Source organism: Ranitomeya imitator, chromosome 4, assembly GCF_032444005.1.
Source record: "Ranitomeya imitator isolate aRanImi1 chromosome 4, aRanImi1.pri, whole genome shotgun sequence".
Classification (NCBI taxonomy): domain Eukaryota; kingdom Metazoa; phylum Chordata; class Amphibia; order Anura; family Dendrobatidae; genus Ranitomeya; species Ranitomeya imitator.
In genome coordinates this window covers 725,489,207-725,503,404 of record NC_091285.1, presented here as the reverse complement: position 1 = coordinate 725,503,404, position 14,198 = coordinate 725,489,207, and the positions used below count along the sequence as shown (strand labels likewise).

Sequence of the window (14,198 nt, the reverse complement as noted above, 5' to 3'; positions counted from 1 at the left end):
CTGCTGGGAAAGGAAGAGCGGTAAGGGAGGAGTGGATGAGCGTACTGGCGAGGACAAGAAAGGACATGCATATCAGCTGGGAGCGAAATGGATGGGATGTGGGGACAGGTGGGAAAGGAGGAGTGGACCGGTGGAAGAGCGGACCGGTGGGAGCAGGGACGAGACAGGACATGTGGATCAGCGGGGAGGGGAATGGAGAGAAGGTATGGTCAGGTGAGAAGGGAAAGGACGGGACACATTAGGAGCATGATTGATGTGATGATGTAGGCTCACCCTGTTCATCTTTATGAGCACACATGGCTGGCCATCTTTATATCCAAACGTCGGGTCATCAATACCAGAACAGTTCTCCAGCTTTTGGCGTAGAAACCAGCAGGCTTTCTTTGGGTAATTTCTCACATCTCCAGTGTCTTCTTGCTTGTTGTACACCCCGCTGGTGCAGTTGATGCCTCTCTCCTCCTGTACGGTAGTGTTATAGTCTTTGCAAGAGTGAAAAGTGAATCTTATTATTTTCCATTTCATGGGGAGGTCATAGCCAAGAGGCATGGAAGTAGGTGAGGTGACAAATGTCTCACCTTTAGACATTTACCACCTCACAGACATTTGTCTGCATTGAGTTGGGGGTTGGACAGGATGACCCTGGAGGTCCCTTCCAACTCTAACATTCTAGGATTCTGTACTTCCATGGGAAGGTCTAATTGTCCTCTTACCTTCCAGCAGGATCCGGAGGCTTTCCTTATAATTCTCCCAGCTGCTGTTCTGTGATGTTAGACTATACACTACCTCCAGGGTGTCCAGCTTTGGGCGGATCATGAGCCCTGATGAAAAGAGGAGAGCAGTAAATAATAGAAAGAGACATTTCTGATAGGTTCTTAAAGGGCTATTCTCAAAATCACAATGCTGTCTCATATTTATTGTTTATGCCAAAAACTCATTTCAGATCTGCTCCTGGCTCAATTTAGCCTTTGTCATTGCATCCATCCTACTGTAGTTCCAGTGCTCCTGGTTAATAATGCACAGTGCAGCCTCTCTCCTGCTAGCTTCTTGCATAGGGTGGATTTTATCTTCTGCCATCTACATCAGTATATCTACTGTCGCTTTACATCATTGTTAGCTGGTTTATAGCAGAGCTCGACTCCCCTGCACTCCTCCACAATGGTGCTGAAAACAGCTAGGCACTGCTGAACTGAGCTGTATTTGATGCCTGCTGCTGACAGATCAGTCACATGACGCTGCAGATGCTGTGCTGTTGCATATAGCAGAAGACAATCCTCTGACATATGGATCAACAGAGTAGCATTTGCTGTTTTCAATTATAGATCTGACGGCAGCAGCTAAAAATCATGCAAAACCACACAGCGGCCATATTGATTTAGACAACAGCAGATAAGATCGGTCATTTCCCCTTCTGATAAAAAGTAGATTGTAATCTCCTATGGGCAGGGTCGCCATTATCTTGCTTTAATTACTGTATTACTTTGAATGTTGTTACTTATGACTTACATATGAACTGTTGAATTGTAAAGCGCTATTGAATGCGTTGGCGCTATATAAATAAAGATTATTATTATTATTAGATAAGACATCATCCAGCCGGTGGTAGAAAATATAGCAATAACTTTATAACATTACATCTACATTTCAGGAGGTCTTTGTCAAGCTTCACGGATGGATGCCATCTTATCTGCTTTCTAACGTTGGTCGGATTACTTAGATTGGATCCCTTGGGACTTAGGGTTAGGGTGCGTCCTGATACATGCAGACAACCATCTACACTGACACCTCACAGTCAGCGAGTGCCAAGGTAGAGCAGTTTGTTGGTCTACTGGCTCCACCAGTTGGGACACATGCCTGCTAGCTCCAACCTCACCATTCCCACCAGGAGAACAACTTTTCTTTCTTTCTCTTAAACAAGGTCAGAAGGAAGAGCCAGTGTCACACCCCTTACTCTCGAAAACTATGTACCCCCAAAACACCGCAAACTTTAGTGATTTACCTGGATTAGTGAGTCGATCTGAGTATTTCGGATTATACTCATCAATGGTCTGCAGCATCACCCACATACTGAATGAGAAGACAGCCGTGAGGAAGGCATAAAACACCACATAAAACGACACAATCAGCACTGCAGGAAAGAAAGGGTTAAAGAAATTAATAGAGCATAGTCATACAAAAGGGGGCAGATACTAACACACCTGCTCAATGCCATTCCAGAGGGGCAGCAACACAAAGGCAGTGGGGGCAAGAACATGTTCCTGATAGGTGGTACAACATGGACACATTCAATGGATAGGGCATATTCTCCATATGATGCCCCCTGTGATGCCTACTCCCAGAAGAGTTAGTGGTTATGATAAGTTCCTCCCATGATGCCCCCCATGCAGGGCTGTGGAGTTGGAGTCGTGGAGTTGGAGTCAGAGTCAGAGCACATTTTGGTGGAGTCGGACTTGGAGTCGGTATAAAATGGACCAACTCCGACATTTAAATACATAATTGAGTACAGTAGTTCAATGCAGTTTGTGGGGAATGTTTTTTTCATAAGAAATTGGGAAAGTTATGAAATGTCCTATAAATGTCTGTCCTATCCCTGATCTAAGATCTAGACTTTTAGCTGAGATGAATCTGTGCTGCAGTTTATATTCATGATAAGTAGTGAAGCTCCTCCTCTACAGATAAGGGGAAACAATAACAAACACACAGGGAAGGAATGCCTGTATTAATCTCAGAACTTCTGGGGTGAACAGGAAAGCAGGATTAAGGTAAGTACTTCTTAAAGCATATCTAAACTTTCAACAAACTGTGCATAAATCAATAGTCCAGTATATATTGTCTCTGTAGGCTTGATGTTTTAGTGTGTTTTTCCTCTTAGCTCCTGTTTGGAGAAATTAACTTCTCTTATATACACTATACATAGAATAAAAGGGGGAAACTGTTTTCTAACATCTCAAATTCAGAAATACAGTAACAAGATCGATGATGACATATATATATATATATATATATATATATATATAATTGTCTAAGGGTTTTTCCGTCTGTCTGTCTGTCTGTCTTGGAAATCCCGCGTCTGATTGGTCGAGGCCGCCAGGCCTCGACCAATCAGCGACGGGCACAGTATCGACATAGAAATCCCGAATCTGATTGGTCGAGGCCGCCAGGCCTCGACCAATCAGCAACGGGCACAGCGACGATGATGTCATAAAGGACGTAGAAATCCCACGTTTCTGATTCAGCGACGGGCACAGTATCGACGTAGATATCATAATGGTTGCCATGGCGACGATGTCATAAAGGTTGCCTCGACCAATCAGCGACGGGCACAGTCTGCCGCGAATTCGCCTCGACCAATCAGCGACGGGCACAGTATCGACGTAGATGTCAAAATGGTTGCCATGGCGACGATGTCAAAGGTTGCCTCGACCAATCAGCGACGGGCACAGTCTGCCGCGAATTCTGGAATCATCATTGTCCATATACTACGGGGACATGCATATTCTAGAATACCCGATGCGTTAGAATCGGGCCACAATCTAAATCTAAACCTAAATATATATATATATTTATATTGTGTGTGTGTGTGTGTGTGTGTGTGTGTGTGTGTGTGTGTGTGTGTGTGTGTGTGTGTGTGTGTGTGTGTTCTGGGAATATAATTCAGCACAAGCATGCTCCCTCCCTCCTTCCCTCTTCATAGACTGAAGAAATATGATGTGAAGCATTTAGTGAGCTGTACCCTCACACAAGCCTGAATTGTAAGTTAAGAGTAAGGCTAACTAACATATTTTACAAACTTCATACTTATCATCTGTCCTATTGATTTATGCAAACATTGTTTTATTTCTATCCTAAATTATACAGTGCATGATTCTTGCAAGAATTTCAATATACCTTTTTTTTTTTTACAGGACAAAATTTTATAGTGAATTTACATAATTACAAAATGTCTAAGAAGCATCTTATGAAGTCGGCTGTATTTGAGCATTTCACAGTGACTCAAGATAAAAAAACATTTTGTGTGTCAGTGTATAAGTGACCCAGTTGAAAACAAATGCTGTGATGCCAAAATTACTGCATACTCAGGCAGTGATAAAAATGTTCCTTCCACCCAGAAGTTTACAAAGCTGTGATTGAAAAAAAAAAAAAATCACAGCAGAACCAAGAAACCGGAGCCCAGCACTTTCAACACAAATGATGGGGAAAGAGCGTCTCAAACATCAGTTAGAAGATATTTTGTAAGTGACAAAGTTACTGTAACAATGACAGCAGATGTGTTGAAAAGACAGCTCATCGAGCTTGTTGTGAAGGACTGAGTACCATTATCATTATTTGCACGAACAGCTTTTACAGCTCTTAATGGAGAAATGGATCGCAAACTTGGTGTTTCTCTGGAAAGAGAAAGTATTAGAAAATTAGTGATTGAAAAAGCCCTTAACCAAATGGAAGATCTTAAAAAGATTCTCAAGAGACACTTTGTGTTTATTAAAATGGATGCCTGCTCACAGAGTAAACTATTTCGCTATCAACATTCGATATGTTTGTGATAACAAAAAAATTGTTACTAAGATGCTGGCAGTAAAAGATACTAAAGCTCTTCACAGCAGCCAGTTTCTCCAGACCTTAGTGGAAAAAGTTCTGCAAGTTTATGCACTCACAAAAGAACAGATTCTTGCAATTGTAACTGATAATGCTTCAAACAGTATATGAACAATTAAATTGATGAATGAGAATAATGATGGTGAACAGCAGCTAGAAGATCATTTCACATTCAGTATGTTGGAGATGGAAGGCCACAGTCCTGTTCCCATAATGGAGGAACAAACAGCTATTACTACAGAAGAACAGCAAAATGATTCTTTACAGTTAGATGATCTTGTTGAAGCTGCTTCACACCTCTTTCCTATTCATCACATGCGCTGTGTTGTGCACATGCTGCAGCTGGCAATAAGATCTGCTAGAGGGACATGCTGGAACTCTGATTAGCAAAGTGAGGAAATTTGCTATTGCTGCCAGAACCCCTAAAATTGATTCCATCTTGAAGAGACGTGCTGAAAAAATTGTGGGCCATAGTGGAGCAAGCTACTCGGTGGGGCAGCACTTATTTAATGATTGAGTGATTGTTTAAGCTGAAACTCTTCCTTGTAGATATGGCCAACCTCAGGTAACACTACATGAAGATCAATGGACACAGGTGGCTGAATTGAAGGAATTTCTTCATCACCCATTTACAGTTACAAGCTGAGGATTTAACTCCTGGCATTTTTAAAAAAGGAGTGGAAGAACTTGATGTTTTGCCTGTCCCAAAGAGGAGGTTTAATCACAGATGGCATTGCTGCTTCAATGAAATGGTGAGAGACACTGCTATTAGAAAATAAAATTCTTCTGGCAGCTGTTTATGTGGACCTGAGTCATCATATATTGCTGGATGATCAACAGCTTACTAAAGGAAAAGAAGTTCTGATTGAGGTAGCAGGATGAGTGGCTACAGGACGGCCCAGAGCAAGAGGACTCGGCTCCTGCCAGTGCTGCTGCTGCTGCCGTTTCTTCATCCTCATCAGATGAGGAGTTTGATTTTGACAAGTATTTGGACGACATGTAGCAGGCAAAATGTTACTGCAGGAAAAAGATTCCACTCCCACAGAAAACAGATTGACCATATTATATTTCAGCAACATTTTTCACTTCCTCTCAAAGAAGTAGAAGAGTTCAATCATTCATCAAAACTGACTGTGCACAAGGCAATTCTTTTACACCTGGAAATTGCTAGAGATGTTGTCCATGTGGTTACTGTTTTGACACCAACCCAATTTAGTGCAGAGAGATTGTTCTCTACCCTTAAAATAATTAGGTCAGATGTGAGGTCATCTATGAAGGAGGATCTGAGGGAGGCGATACTATTTCGCAGAACAAATTCATAGACTGCACAAATGCTATTCAGCACGTTTTTGTTGAAAACTGTTTTTTTCCCACTGACTGCAGAATGTATAATAAATTGTAAATATGCAAAAGGTTTTTTTTGTTCTAAAGTTGTATTCCAATAAATATATTTTATGTTCTATCTAAATGGCTTGTTTATTGTATCATAATAAAGATTAAAAGCCTGATGTTCCCATTTTACTACAGTAAATTTACCACTTAAACATGAGCCGTGTATGAGGGAGTCGGAGTCGTGGAGTCGGAGTTGGAGTCAGAGGTTTGGCTTACCGACTCTACAGCCCTGCCCCCCATGTTGCCAACTCCAAGAAAATGTAACAGATATAAGATCCCTCATTGATCATCACTCCAAGAAGATTTAGTGGATGTGATATATTTCCTCCATGATGCCACCTCCCAGAAAATGTAACAGATACAAGTTTCCCCTATTATGCCCACTCCCTGAAGACTTAGTGGATATAATAAGTTCTCCCTACTAGGCCCACTTACATATGATGTAGCAGACATGATAAAATTCCTACATGATGCCCCCTATGAGGCCAACTCCTAGAAGATTTACTGAGTTTGGAAAATTTCCCTCAGGATGGCAGATGCCACACATATTTTAATGATCGTCACCCCACCTCAAGAATAAGAATCACCACTGGCACCATCGATTACTAATGCACCATATCAAAGACATGGCAAAACAAAAAATTCAGAGCATTACTGGCCCTTCTTCTGAAGGTAGGGGGGGGGGGGGGACTTTTGTGTCATTCATTCTTTGTGCCTAGTCCCATGTCCACAGCTCGTACAGAAAGACCCTACAAAGACGGAAAAGTCTTCAGAGAAGATGCAAAGTTCAAATCATCTTTTGAAAACAACTCTCCATGTGAGAAGTGTCAGATGCCCCATCATCCACAGCCATCCTCAGCACCATCTCTATAGCCAGGACCAGAAGGAACGATGGCGGTCATGTGGCGACATTCAGGGCAAGACATCTGTTCTCTTATGCAATCACCTCAATCTCACCAAGCTCAAACCAATCATTGCACAGATTATTACTGCCCTTGCACTTGACTTAATGATCCACACGAGAGAAAGTACATGATGCAAAAAAGGTTCAAGACATGCAGCAAAGTGGGCACTAACTGCCTGACTGTACCCATCACTAGAGAACTACACTCGACTGTACCCATCATTCCTGCCCTCCACCACCACACAAGAGAGAAAGTACATGATGCAAAAAAGGTTCAAGACATGCGGCAAAGTGGGCACTAACTGCCTGACTGTACCCATCACTAGAGAACTACACTCGACTGTACCCATCATTCCTGCCCTCCACCACCACACAAGAGAGAAAGGACATGGGGCAAAAAAGGTTCAAGACATGCGGCAAAGTGGGCACTAACTGCCTGACTGTACCCATCACTAGAGAACTACACTCGACTGTACCCATCATTCCTGCCCTCCACCACCACACAAGAGAGAAAGTACATGATGCAAAAAAGGTTCAAGACATGCGGCAAAGTGGGCACTAACTGCCTGACTGTACCCATCACTAGAGAACTACACTCGACTGTACCCATCATTCCTGCCCTCCACCACCACACAAGAGAGAAAGTAAATGATGCAAAAAAGGTTCAAGACATGCGGCAAATTGGGCACTAACTGCCTGACTGTACCCATCACTAGAGAACTACACTCGACTGTACCCATCATTCCTGCCCTCCACCACCACACAAGAGAGAAAGTACATGATGCAAAAAAGGTTCAAGACATGCGGCAAATTGGGCACTAACTGCCTGACTGTAATCATTCCTGCCCTCCACCACCACACAAGAGAGAAAGTACATGATGCAAAAAAGGTTCAAGACATGCGGCAAAGTGGGCACTAACTGCCTGACTGTACCCATCATTAGAGAACTATAACCCACTGTACCCATCATTCCTGCCCTCTACCACCACACGAGAGAAAAAAAATGGGGCAAAAAGCTCAAGACATGTAGCAAAGAGGGCACTAACTGCCTGACTGTACCCATCATTAGAGAACTATACCCCACTGTACCCATCATTCCTGCCCTCCACCACCACACAAGAGAGAAAGTACATGATGCAAAAAAGGTTCAAGACATGCAGCAAAGTGGGCACTAACTGCCTGACTGTACCCATCACTAGAGAACTACACTCGACTGTACCCATCATTCCTGCCCTCCACCACCACACAAGAGAGAAAGTACATGATGCAAAAAAGGTTCAAGACATGCGGCAAAGTGGGCACTAACTGCCTGACTGTACCCATCATTAGAGAACTACACTCGACTGTACCCATCATTCCTGCCCTCCACCACCACACAAGAGAGAAAGTACATGATGCAAAAAAGGTTCAAGACATGCGGCAAAGTGGGCACTAACTGCCTGACTGTACCCATCACTAGAGAACTACACTCGACTGTACCCATCATTCCTGCCCTCCACCACCACACAAGAGAGAAAGTACATGATGCAAAAAAGGTTCAAGACATGCGGCAAAGTGGGCACTAACTGCCTGACTGTACCCATCACTAGAGAACTACACTCGACTGTACCCATCATTCCTGCCCTCCACCACCACACAAGAGAGAAAGTACATGATGCAAAAAAGGTTCAAGACATGCGGCAAAGTGGGCACTAACTGCCTGACTGTACCCATCACTAGAGAACTACACTCGACTGTACCCATCATTCCTGCCCTCCACCACCACACAAGAGAGAAAGTAAATGATGCAAAAAAGGTTCAAGACATGCGGCAAATTGGGCACTAACTGCCTGACTGTACCCATCACTAGAGAACTACACTCGACTGTACCCATCATTCCTGCCCTCCACCACCACACAAGAGAGAAAGTACATGATGCAAAAAAGGTTCAAGACATGCGGCAAATTGGGCACTAACTGCCTGACTGTAATCATTCCTGCCCTCCACCACCACACAAGAGAGAAAGTACATGATGCAAAAAAGGTTCAAGACATGCGGCAAAGTGGGCACTAACTGCCTGACTGTACCCATCATTAGAGAACTATAACCCACTGTACCCATCATTCCTGCCCTCTACCACCACACGAGAGAAAAAAAATGGGGCAAAAAGCTCAAGACATGTAGCAAAGAGGGCACTAACTGCCTGACTGTACCCATCATTAGAGAACTATACCCCACTGTACCCATCATTCCTGCCCTCCACCACCACACAAGAGAGAAAGTACATGATGCAAAAAAGGTTCAAGACATGCAGCAAAGTGGGCACTAACTGCCTGACTGTACCCATCACTAGAGAACTACACTCGACTGTACCCATCATTCCTGCCCTCCACCACCACACAAGAGAGAAAGTACATGATGCAAAAAAGGTTCAAGACATGCGGCAAAGTGGGCACTAACTGCCTGACTGTACCCATTATTAGAGAACTACACTCGACTGTACCCATCATTCCTGCCCTCCACCACCACACAAGAGAGAAAGTACATGATGCAAAAAAGGTTCAAGACATGCGGCAAAGTGGGCACTAACTGCCTGACTGTACCCATCACTAGAGAACTACACTCGACTGTACCCATCATTCCTGCCCTCCACCACCACACAAGAGAGAAAGTACATGATGCAAAAAAGGTTCAAGACATGCGGCAAAGTGGGCACTAACTGCCTGACTGTACCCATCATTAGAGAACTATAACCCACTGTACCCATCATTCCTGCCCTCTACCACCACACGAGAGAAAAAAAATGGGGCAAAAAGCTCAAGACATGTAGCAAAGAGGGCACTAACTGCCTGACTGTACCCATCATTAGAGAACTATACCCCACTGTACCCATCATTCCTGCACTCCACCACCACACAAGAGAGAAAGGACATGGGACAAAAAGAAGCTCAAGGTGTGCGGCAAAGAGGGCACTAACTGCCTGACTGTACCCATGACTACAGCACTATAACCCCAATGTATCCATCATTCCTGCCCTCTACCACCACACGAGAGAAATGACATGGGGCAAAAAAGGTTCAAGACATATGGTAAAGTGGGCACTAACTGCCTGACTGTACCCATCACTACAGCACTATACCCCACCACACCCATCATTCCTGCCCGTTCACCCCAGTTCCAGCCATTTCTGCACCTTCCCGCTGTATCCTTGCTTCCATCATCTTTTCCTATGAGGGAGCAGCTATAGACATAAAATTGACCATCCTGAAATACTCGACATCTCTCCTCAGTCTGCCCTGGCACCTCCTTACTCCAGCTGCCCCAGCACCGCTTTATCTCAGTCGCCCCAGCACCTCCTTACCCCAGATGCCCCAGCACCGCTTTATCTCAGCTGCCCCAGCACCGCTTTATCTCAGTCTCCCCAGCACCTCCTTATCTCAGCTGCCCCAGCACCTCCTTACTCTGGACGCCCCAGCACCGCTTTACTCCAGCTGCCCCAGCACCTCCTTACTCTGGACACCCCAGCACCTCTTTACTGTGGACGCCCCAGCACCTCTTTACTCTGGACACCCCTGCACCGCTTTATCTCAGTCGCCCCAGCACCTCCTTACTCCAGATGCCCCAGCACCGCTTTAGCTCAGTCGCCCCAGCACCTCTTTACTGTGGACGCCCCAGCACCGATTTAGCTCAGTCGCCCCAGCACCTCTTTACTGTGGACGCCCCAGCACTGCTTTAGCTCAGTCGCCCCAGCACCTCTTTATCTCAGCTGCCCCAGCACCGCTTTACTCCAGCTGCCCCAGCACCTCCTTACTCTGGACGCCCCAGCACCTCTTTACTCCAGATGCCCCAGCACCTCCTTACTCTGGACGCCCCAGCACCTCTTTATCTCAGCTGCCCCAGCACCTCCTTACTCTGGACGCCCCAGCACCGCTTTATCTCAGTCGCCCCAGCACCTCTTTATCTCAGCTGCCCCAGCACCTCCTTACTCTGGACACCCCAGCACCTCCTTACTCTGCTGCCCCAGCACCTCTTCTCTTACCCCAGCTGCTGGCTGTCCGGCCCATGAACTCCCGAGTCCTTGGGTTCCACATAAATTCCTTAAACTCATCCATTATCTGGCCGCAGGTCTTCTTCTGGGTGAGAGCAGCCATGATGCTGATGATGTTCTCCGAGAAGTCCCAGAACACTAATCCCCAGAACTAGAGCAGCAGCTTATAAATCTCCTCAGAGCCCCGCCCCCTCATGAATAATAATCAGCTCCGGCCCAGATGGAAAAATGCAACAGATCAGAAGAAGAAACCTGGAATGTATCACACAGGAGAGGATTAGATACACGGCTAAGCAGTCAGTATCACACAGGATAGGATTAGATACACGGCTCAGCAGACAGTATCACACAGGAGAGGATTAGATACACGGCTCAGCAGTCAGTATCACACAGGATAGGATTAGATACACGGCTCAGCAGTCAGTATCACACAGGATAGGATTAGATACACGGCTCAGCAGTCAGTATCACACAGGAGAGGATTAGATACACGGCTCAGCAGACAGTATCACACAGGAGAGGATTAGATACACGGCTCAGCAGACAGTATCACACAGGAGAGGATTAGATACACGGCTCAGCAGTCAGTATCACACAGGATAGGATTAGATACACGGCTCAGCAGTCAGTATCACACAGGATAGGATTAGATACACGGCTCAGCAGTCAGTATCACACAGGAGAGGATTAGATACACGGCTCAGCAGACTATCACACAGGAGAGGATTAGATACACGGCTCAGCAGTCAGTATCACACAGGAGAGGATTAGATACATGGCTCAGCAGACAGTATCACACAGGAGAGGATTAGATACACGGCTCAGCAGTCAGTATCACACAGGAGAGGATTAGATACACGGCTCAGCAGTCAGTATCACACAGGAGAGGATTAGATACACGGCTCAGCAGTCAGTATCACACAGGAGAGGATTAGATACACGGCTCAGCAGTCAGTATCACACAGGAGAGGATTAGATACACGGCTCAGCAGACTATTACACAGGAGAGGATTAGATACACGGCTCAGCAGTCAGTATCACAGGATACGATTAGATACACGGCTCAGCAGACAGTATCACACAGGAGAGGATTAGATACACGGCTCAGCAGTCAGTATCACACAGGAGAGGATTAGATACACGGCTCAGCAGTCAGTATCACACAGGAGAGGATTAGATACACGGCTCAGCAGTCAGTATCACACAGGAGAGGATTAGGTACACGGCTCAGCAGTCAGTATCACACAGGAGAGGATTAGATACACGGCTCAGCAGTCAGTATCACAGGAGAGGATTAGATACACGGCTCAGCAGTCAGTATCACACAGGAGAGGATTAGATACACGGCTCAGCAGTCAGTATCACACAGGAGAGGACTAGATACACGGCTTAGCAGACAGTATCACACAGGAGAGGATTAGATACACGGCTCAGCAGTCAGTATCACACAGGAGAGGATTAGATACATGGCTCAGCAGACAGCATCACACAGGATAGGATTAGATACATGGCTCAGCAGACAGTATCACACAGGATAGGATTAGATACACGGCTCAGCAGACAGTATCACACAGGATAGGATTAGATACACAGCTCAGCAGTCAGTATCACACAGGAGAGGATTAGATACACGGCTCAGCAGTCAGTATCACACAGGAGAGGATTAGATACACGGCTCAGCAGACTATCACACAGGATAGGATTAGATACACGGCTCAGCAGTCAGTATCACACAGGAGAGGATTAGATACACGGCTCAGCAGTCAGTATCACACAGGATAGGATTAGATACACGGCTCAGCAGTCAGTATCACACAGGAGAGGATTAGATACACAGCTCAGCAGTCAGTATCACACAGGATAGGATTAGATACACGGCTCAGCAGTCAGTATCACACAGGATAGGATTAGATACACGGCTCAGCAGTCAGTGTCACACAGGAGAGGATTAGATACATGTCTCAGCAGACTATCACACAGGATAGGATTAGATACACAGCTCAGCAGTCAGTATCACACAGGAGAGGATTAGATACACGGCTCAGCAGACAGTATCACACAGGAGAGGATTAGATACACGTCTCAGCAGACTATCACACAGGATAGGATTAGATACACAGCTCAGCAGTCAGTATGACTCAGGAGAGGATTAGATACACGGCTCAGCAGTCAGTATGACTCAGGAGAGGATTAGATACACGGCTCAGCAGTCAGTATCACAAGATAGGATTAGATACACGGCTCAGCAGTCAGTATCACTCAGGAGAGGATTAGATACACGGCTCAGCAGTCAGTATGACTCAGGAGAGGATTAGATACACGGCTCAGCAGTCAGTATCACAGAGGAGAGGATTAGATACACGGCTCAGCAGTCAGTATCACACAGGAGAGGATTAGATACACGGCTCAGCAGTCAGTATCACAGAGGAGAGGATTAGATACACGGCTCAGCAGACAGTATCACAGAGGATTAGATACACAGCTCAGCAGTCAGTATCACACAGGATAGGATTAGATACACGGCTCAGCAGTCAGTATCACAGAGGAGAGGATTAGATACACGGCTCAGCAGTCCGTATCACACAGGATAGGATTAGATACACGGCTCAGCAGTCAGTATCACACAGGATTAGATACACGGCTCAGTAGTCAGTATCACACAGGATAGGATTAGATACACGGCTCAGCAGTCAGTATCACACAGGATTAGATACACGGCTCAGCAGTCAGTATCACACAGGAGAGGATTAGATACACGGCTCAGCAGTCAGTATCACACAGGATAGGATTAGATACACGGCTCAGCAGTCAGTGTCACACAGGAGAGGATTAGATACATGTCTCAGCAGACTATCACACAGGAGAGGATTAGATACACGTCTCAGCAGACTATCACACAGGATAGGATTAGATACACAGCTCAGCAGTCAGTATCACACAGGAGAGGATTAGATACACAGCTCAGCAGTCAGTATCACACAGGATAGGATTAGATACACGGCTCAGCAGTCAGTATCACAGAGGAGAGGATTAGATACACGGCTCAGCAGTCAGTATCACACAGGATAGGATTAGATACACGGCTCAGCAGTCAGTATCACACAGGATTAGATACACGGCTCAGTAGTCAGTATCACACAGGATAGGATTAGATACACGGCTCAGCAGTCAGTATCACACAGGATTAGATACACGGCTCAGCAGTCAGTATCACACAGGAGAGGATTAGATACACGGCTCAGCAGTCAGTATCACACAGGATAGGATTAGATACACGGCTCAGCA

At 45.5% G+C, this 14,198-nt stretch overlaps 1 protein-coding gene across 2 annotated transcripts in view; it reads right to left on the bottom strand.

Annotated features, from left to right (window-relative positions):
- Positions 1-11,048, bottom strand: part of LOC138677478 (sodium/potassium-transporting ATPase subunit beta-2-like) — a 31,266-nt gene extending 20,218 nt beyond the window's left edge. For both annotated transcript variants that reach the window (XM_069767654.1, XM_069767655.1), the window contains exons 1-4: positions 10,905-11,048; positions 1,997-2,125; positions 711-818; positions 274-479 (exon numbers count right to left, since the gene is read on the bottom strand). In XM_069767654.1, the coding sequence (XP_069623755.1) occupies positions 274-479; positions 711-818; positions 1,997-2,125; positions 10,905-11,016 (555 nt within the window). In that variant the 5' untranslated portion in view covers positions 11,017-11,048. The remainder of the gene's footprint in view (positions 1-273; positions 480-710; positions 819-1,996; positions 2,126-10,904) is intronic.
- Between the last annotated feature and the right edge of the window lie 3,150 nt (positions 11,049-14,198).